Source organism: Capsicum annuum, chromosome 9 (assembly GCF_002878395.1).
Source record: "Capsicum annuum cultivar UCD-10X-F1 chromosome 9, UCD10Xv1.1, whole genome shotgun sequence".
Classification (NCBI taxonomy): Eukaryota; Viridiplantae; Streptophyta; class Magnoliopsida; order Solanales; family Solanaceae; genus Capsicum; species Capsicum annuum.
Genome location: NC_061119.1, coordinates 153,802,572 through 153,811,192, shown reverse-complemented (window position 1 = coordinate 153,811,192; position 8,621 = coordinate 153,802,572). Strand labels below are relative to the sequence as shown.

Genomic DNA, 8,621 nt, shown 5'->3' with positions numbered 1-8,621 from the left:
AGGCCCAACATCGGTGAACAAAGAATTGGGATGGGCATGCCCAGACCTCATTAATTGGAGCGTGGACGATATAATATGAAGGCCAACATGAAGGAACAAGGAATTAGGATGGGCATAACTCTGATGCCATATAAAGATATGTCATCTTGATCTAACTCAACCCCAAAAACTAGCTCATGATGAGAAGATTGTTTTAGTCCATTTAAGGAAACTAATAACCCATCTCTTTTTCAACGTGGAACTCGTAACAATTACAAACTATCCAATTTACCCAAACAAAATAATAGTGGTCATGGTGGTGTTAACAGTTGCAATGGTAGTGGAGAGACAAGAGACAAGTAACATTAGTAGTGCAAAAATAAAGGGAGGGAAAGGGCAAATCAGATCGGGGCATTAAGTTAGGTAGTATGTCATGTGGTATATATTTACCTAAACAAAATGTCTGTGTCACATGAAATTGAATATCCATCATTAAGAACATTAACAAAATATGGATATAATTATACCATCTAGTAACGATGAGACATTTTAATTTTTTTAAAAATAGTATAGTATATGTGATTTGCACATGCATCTCACACCGATTAATAAAAATATATAGAAAAGGAAAAAATTATTAAAAAGGGGCAATTTACGTTAAAATGGGTATTATATCTATTTAGATAAATTCCTCATAGCTAAGAATTATTTTTTTTGATAATCATTGCTTATCCACAGCTAAAAATTCATGTTTATTCTGAAGTAAAATAGCGTAATATATAAAAAAAAAATATTGAGAGTTTTTATTTATTAGGAAAAACATACAACGTTGTATAAATTTTCATGCTTTATATCTATATTTAGACACTTTAGCATTTAATCAAAGTTAATCAATATGTATGTTCACCTCATTAAATTTCTCAAATAAATAAAATTTACATGATTAGTGTAGACATAGATGCAAATAAATATGTATTCATGCATTTTAGTCTGTCAAGTTTTTTACTTAGATCCTCTAACATTATATATACTAACTAGGGTACTTTGTCGCGCTTCGCGCAGCTAATAATATTATTCTACTTTCCAGAGCAAACTCTTCACCAGTCTGAATAGAATAATTTACAGGCCTAGCTCCGGCAGGTGCAATAAAATCAGGTCGTCTTATGTTCGTATTAATAGAACTGTATGGATCCTGGAAGAATCTGATTTGTAGAACCAAAGATCTTATTTCTAGTTTCTACGGAGCTATAGCGACCTTGTTCCTAGTTCTGCTGCCCCGTCATGTCTTTTGCAACATTTCTATCCATTTGAAACAATTCTCTAACATTTACAACCTAAAAAGACTGGTCCAAAGAGAAATGAGATTTAAGTAATTTCTTATGTAATCACCATCCTTGCTGAACGTTTTGTAGGTGTATTATGGTCACATGTTAACAGCTGATCCTTATAACGACAGAAGGCAGAAACTGATTCCTTATTACACTGCACTGATGCAACCTCTACATGTATACCTTGATCCTGTAGTTGGGGAAAGAAACAGAAGCTGCAAACACAGAAAACAATGCTTCATCAGAGCATGTGTAACAAAAAGGTTATAAAAAACTTAACATAATGCATGTCCAAAATAATGTAAAACATAGTTAAGCAGCGATTTTAACAATCCCAAGTGATTCTCATTAACGGAATCATATTATGTTGACCTGTGAAGATTAACTTAGAAAACTAACGCTTGACATGTGATCCAAATTACAGTAAAGACATTATGAAATGACTCCAGTAGTCTAACGAAAATGAAACCTCAATTCAAGTAATTAAACACAGATCATGATACAAATACAACAATAACTACAACCACAAATACACTCACACCAAAGTTCTTCAAAGTCAACTTTATGAATCCTCACCATCTGGTCCCTTCATCTGTACCATTCTTATTTCAATAACTCAAGAACCTTGGATTCTCTAGCAGCAGAAGCTCATTACATTCCTATAATTCATAACACAACTACTTCAGATCATCAGACTAGCTAACATTACTAATTTTAAACTCCCTCAAAGCAAAGGCATTACAAAATGATTCCAGCAGTGTAACCGAAACACAACCTCAATTCGATATATCACAAATCATAACACAAATACAAAAACCACAGATATGCTTCATTCCCAAGTCATTTGGCAGCAGATTTATGAATCCTCATTCCTTGCCATCTGTTTCCCTTCATCTATACCATTCTCATTTTGATAATTCAATAACTACAAATTCTCTAGACAGATAAGGTTCACAATATTTTCTACTGATCTACTAATCATCATAACACAAATACTTTAAATAATAATAATAAAAAACATATACAAATAATTACATCTAATATCAATAATAACTGGGGGTACTAAATTAATAAACGAACATAAAATTGGAAAGAAGATCATTTTTTTATCTGATAAGCTAAACGAATTAAGTTTCTCGGCCAAAATCCCAAACAATGATAGGAAATATAAAGATCAGGAAAGATTTACAACTTCATGTCAAAATCAAAAGAGGCTACAAACTTCTATCACATAGTTCTTCAAAAGAGAGAATTTCATTCATATTAACCTTCAAAATTGAGCCCGTATTGCTTACTAAAGTTGATCACATTCTTGTATACTCATAAAGAAGAACCCATTTGAGCTGCCAGTATAAGATTCTCCATAGATGGAGGTTCTTCTTCCATCCACAATTCAAGTTCTATAAACATCGGCAAAGAAGTTTTTGGAATTTCAGCAAGAAAACTTCACTTGATGGCCTCAACTGCCAATTAAAAGAGGTCCATCTTTTCTCCTGCACTTTTACACCATACACATAATAAATGAATTAGTGCAAACTCCCACACCGCCAATTATCTTTATTTGTCATTGCGTCCTAACTTTAATCTTGTTAATTCATACTTAACTAAGAAACTTTGGGCCCCCAAAAGTGTGGCAAATTAAACAAACCATGATATATTTACATCACGAATGTTGAATATCCTCCAATCATACAGAACTCATCGTACTCTACCTCAATCTCAGAGATTCATGAGGCAGCAAAGAACCAACCAAATCCACACAAAAAGATGTACATCAACATGAAATATGTACATCAACATTCAAGATTAGTATTACCTACTACACAGCTATATTACTAGTTCAAAAAGAAACAGTGACTTTTAGTTTGATAGCTCTGATCTCTCTTTGTATTATTAATGGCTTAGTAATACCCAAGTGGTGCAGCTGAGTCCATCAGTTGTTGTCCCTGAAAATAACTGTCCTGCAATCAAAACGACATAACTTAGTTAATCAACACTAGACAAATGTCAATCATTTCAAGAAAGTCAAGATCATCAACCACATGAATTCTTACAGATACAAAGTAGTTGACATCACGGTGATGAGCCTCATCAGCCCTAACATACACGACAATATCACGGAGAGTGGATTTCTTAGGCAGGCGCCAGTAATCAATGGCAATAGTAGGAGCAGGCATATTTTCAATGTTACCATTGCCCAATTCCTTGAGAAACTCAGTGTAAGAATGGATAGCTTCTTCTTTCAGGTAACCCACGATATGATGAGCCAATTTGGGAGAAAGAATGTAAGTGACAAAGTAGGCGTTGAAGAAGACACCTTGCACTGCAAAGACCATAGCTCGCTCGTACCACTTTGTCTTAGCAACTTCCATGAAAGTCATGAGATGCATCCTCTTATTTTCAGCTTCTTCTATTAGAGCTTTAATACATCCACCACTTTGTTCGAGTCGCCTCAATAACTTATAGTGCAATAATATACCTCCCACCATTCCAGGCATTGCTGCCTCTATTTCTAACATTATCGCTCTGCAATCATATCACCTCTGCAGCATATAAATTAATAGCAATATAAAATTAAATCACCTCAATAATCTCATGTTCTTTTTTCATCTGAAATTTTCTATTGGACTCTTTATAAAGAAGGAAACAAAAGATGTTTTTACAAGTTTTTCACTCCTTTCATTTATGTTTTTACAAGCTTTTCACTCCTTTTATTTGTTTGCTTCTTCCTATGTACTTATCCTAACAACATCATTAATTACTATTAGTATAATACTGAACTCTAACAAGAATGACAACTATTAGCATTAGCAAATGAGGATCAAATAATTTTTCTTAAATAACACTTTTTCAATTCTTTTAAAAATTCTTTTAACTATAGCTAATTATGTATAATAAAGGGCAAACCCGTCCACCAAGCATTCCACGTTAGTAAAGTCCGAGAAAGGCCTCACCAAGAGGTGTGATGTACCTAACCTAATGCAAGTATTAGTGGTTAATTCCACCACTCGAACTCGTATAGATTTTTAAATATCTTCTAAAAATGAAAATTCTATTTTAAACAGAGTAAGCAATGAACAAATTTCAACCAAATCATTATAATACAAGAAGTTATGGAAAATGACATTGAATCTTCTTGTAAGAACTTAACCAATTTATTGTTATTATGACGATAATAAAGCTTTCCACCAACATTCCAAAATTATGGGAAACGACATAAAATCTTTTGTAAGAGCTCTAACCAATTTTATTGGACGAATAAAACACGAACGACTTTTTTATTATCATTATGATGATAATAAAGCCTTCCAATATTCTGGGAATTGGCATTAAAGACTTTCCACTCTATAACATACCTGAAAGAATATATTAGTGGGGTATCGAAGGATCTTAACATACCAATAAGCAAATTTTTCCAAGAACATAACTGGTGCATGGTGTTTTGTCAGACCTATTGATGTATCACTTGGTAAGTCTCCCATGGCTACATCACAAAATATCCACCATTAATCCCAACAAAAATATACTCCCAAAAAAATAATAAATAATATTCCCTTCATACCAATTTACGCATCACTTTCAAATTTTGAGATTCAAACAAGTAAATTTTCATATTTAAGTATTTTGAATCGTGACTTACATTTCTTATATAATTTCCAAATTAATATATATAGATTTTGTTTAAAAAAAATTAAGATTTCTTGTTTGATCATTTCATAGTTAAAGTTGAACTGTTTGAAATCCAAACTGTAAATAAAAAATATGTGAAAAGTTGTTTGAGTTCAGTACCATCAAGTTTAGTAGCCTTTGTCAGTGGAACACCCCAATAACTCACTACCGATTCTCAACACCACCGCTGACGCCGACGCCGCAGCACCGCTGCCGTTCTCCACTTTCTTCTCCTTCTCTTGCTGCTTGTCATCATTCAAATCCACTACCGAATATTTCCTAACCCAACATATACGGTTGAATGTTTCCTAAGATCTGTTCATAAGTAATATGATGAAAAGGACATATAGCAGAGGAGAAGTCAAAACTTCTATTGAAAACAGAGAATACAGATATTTGACGGAAGAAAAATTAAAAATCCAACTGAAAATACAGAACAAATTAGATATCTGCGAGAAGAAAACACATTGTGTAGAGAATTCAGATCAGAAGATGGAGCGATGGGTACTCGAGTTAATAAAAATGACTTTTGATTTTCTGTTTAAAATCCCATAATGGATATATTTAAATTTCAAAAATATGAGAAAAAAAGCAGGAAAAAAGATAAATAGCAATTCTTGTCAATGAAGCATGCCACATTAGTAGGTCACTCTTTCTCCTGTATATATATATTGATTTTAGCATTCGCAAGCTGCATATGTATGTTGCGGTTATCAAAAAATAATCATACAAAAGAAGAATGAATTACATGTAATAGAAATTAACGTGAAAATAAATGTAATATCAAATGTTCAATTTCAACTTAGTTTGCCACCAATACTTCAATTTCATCATCCTATAAAGCAATCTACTTGACTGGTCAATACTTCATCCCATACAATATGGTTGGTCTAATCGTCACTCTATTGAACTTAATTTTAAGTTTAGGAGACACTTTTTTATCACACAATATTTTGAAAGTAAGCCTCCATTTCATCTACCCAGCTCCAACATGGTGAGTGATATCCTCGCCAATCTCTCTATTTTTCTAGATCATCAATGCAAGATATTTGAAACTATATCTCTCTTCTAAATGGTTATAATGGATTTATTTGAGTTATCCGATCTATTTAAGTTATCCGCACCCTCCAACAATTAGTATCAGCGCCATGTTGTTTAAAATTACAGAAGTAGTATATATTTGGATTTATTTAATAAAATTATTAATTATGATAAAATTAGATTTAGATATCCACCAAAATATTATAAATATTGCTTAGATGGATAACGAATAAAAATTAGTAAAAAATAAAGAATTAAAACAAATAATATCTGAAAAACGTAAAGAATTAAAAATAAGGATAGAAAGACTACAGTATAACATAATTGTTGTAGTTAGTAAAAACTCAATAAATGCACAAAAAGAAGAAATATCAAATTTAGAATCAACAATAGATAGTCTAGAATATATATATCAACATAACTTATATATATTTAAATAAAATGAACAAAGAAGAATTTACAATAGATGAAAAAACATATGAAAATCACGAAGGATCAAAAATAAAAATAGAATTCTCTAATTTAGGAAGAAGATATAAGAAAATAGGTGATCATTTATATTTAATGTTAGAAAAAAAAGAATTAAAATTAGAAGATAAGTTGGCAGTCATGGTAAGAATAGAAAGAGAAAATGAAGAAATAGATAGGAAAAAAGAAATAGATAAAATAAAACAACAAACCACAGAAAAATACGAAAAATAGAAGAAACTAAAAACAGTAAGATTGCTGAATAAGAAAAATAACTACAAATACTAAAAGACCTGTATAAAAAAGACAGAAAGAAAAAGAAGAAAAAGATAAAGAACAAAAATTATTAAACGAGATAAATCAATTTAAAAAAAATTAGACATAAAAAATAAAGAATCAAAAACCAATGAATTAGAAATAAATACAATAGATGCTGAAGAAACAGATAATTATGATTCGAAAGGTAGTAATACATATGCAGAAATTCTAGAAAACATAGGAAAACTAAAAATTAATGAAAAACAAGAAGTAATTAATAAAGAAAACTTAGAAAATACAAACATAGAAATAAATACTCTTAATTAAGAAGACAATGAAAACATAATACCTAGTACATCAGAAATAAGAAAAGTTACATATTATTATAAAAATAAGTTTAAAAATATAACCTAAAATATAAATATAACAAATGGACACCAAAGTAAATGATTAATAAAAATTATAACTTTTTAGATTTAGACTGTGTAATAGACACAAATAAAATAATACAACTATGGGCAGGATACATGTCAAAATAATTATTAATATAGATACAACAAATACACCAGAATATTTAGAAAGGACATTAATAGGAACAATAAAATTATGGTTTTTTAACCTAGCCGAAGAAAGTAAAAAAGTATTAAGATCTGATAATAAAACAGAAGTAGCATCAACAGCTACTAAAATATCACCAATAGAAATATTGAAAAAATATGAAGTAGGTATAAGAGATGAATTTAGCAGTATAACAATAGAAAAAGAAGAAGAACAAAATAAAGAAAAAGATACGAATAAGAATTTAATGTTAAAATTAGAAATATGTAATATGTGCTATATAGATGAATATACGTGCGCATTTAAAGAATACTACTATAAGGGAACATATAATACAGAGGAAAGTAAAGAAATAAGAAGATTATATTTTAGCAAATTACCTGAATCATTTAGTTCAAAAATAATAAAGAGTTGGTATGAAGCAAAAATAGTAGATACCCTAAGAGCAAGAATAAAATTCTTACAACAATGGTATAGAAATCTATGTGAAAATATAGAGAAGAAATAAAAATAAAAAAACATTAATAAGAAATTTAGCATGTTAGCACCTCAATTTGGATGTGAAGAAAGATATTATAAGAAAAGAAAAGGACATAAGAAATATATGAAATACAAAAAATCAAAATATAAATATAAGAAACCAAGAAAAAGATATTATGTAAAAAATTATAAACATAAAAGACCATATAGGAAAAAGAAATCTATAAAAGAATGTACTTGTTATAAGTGTGGAAAACTAGGACATTTAGCTAGAAATTGTAAAATGCCTAAAAACCCAAAAAAGAAACAAATATCAGAAATAAAAATAGAAAATACAGAATATATGAAGATAGATTATATAGATTATGAATTAGAAAGTGAAGATAGTATATATGAAATTTCGGAGAATGAAACAGATAATGAAATAGATAGTGATTTAGATGAGTCCAATGACCGAAGAAAATATAAAAGTGAACCTAATAACTGAAAAAGATATAATAATAATAATAACAAAGGAAGAATATTTAAATGAAGAAAGAACAGATCAAAAAATAATATTTGATAATAATATATTTGACGAAATAAAAGGAAAAGAGTTAGACCTAAGTGTAGAAAAAATATTTAAAATACCAACAATAAAAAATATATTTAGTAGAAAAAAGGAAGAATACTACGTAGTAAGCCAAAAGGAACATGTAATAGACTGTAGATATGCAAAAGGTAGAGCTAATATACCACTAGTAACAAAAAGAATAATTAATAAAGAAATAAACGATATAAAAAGTAAAGACCTAATAAAATATGTACACATTGGAGGAATAGAGATATTGATAAAAGCAT

General features: G+C 29.8%; 1 protein-coding gene across 1 annotated transcript; it reads right to left on the bottom strand.

Moving 5' to 3' along the window:
- Window positions 1–1,185: 1,185 nt before the first annotated feature.
- On the bottom strand, window positions 1,186–5,611 carry LOC107842015 (ubiquinol oxidase 2, mitochondrial). The gene is made up of 6 exons (XM_016685825.2): window positions 5,097–5,611; window positions 4,707–4,791; window positions 3,362–3,850; window positions 3,219–3,268; window positions 2,576–2,800; window positions 1,186–1,522 (listed from the first exon to the last, which is right to left on the bottom strand). Exons 3-5 carry the CDS (start codon window positions 3,824–3,826, stop codon window positions 2,767–2,769), a joined length of 549 nt encoding a protein of 182 aa, XP_016541311.2. The 5' UTR covers window positions 3,827–3,850; window positions 4,707–4,791; window positions 5,097–5,611; the 3' UTR covers window positions 1,186–1,522; window positions 2,576–2,766.
- Between the last annotated feature and the right edge of the window lie 3,010 nt (window positions 5,612–8,621).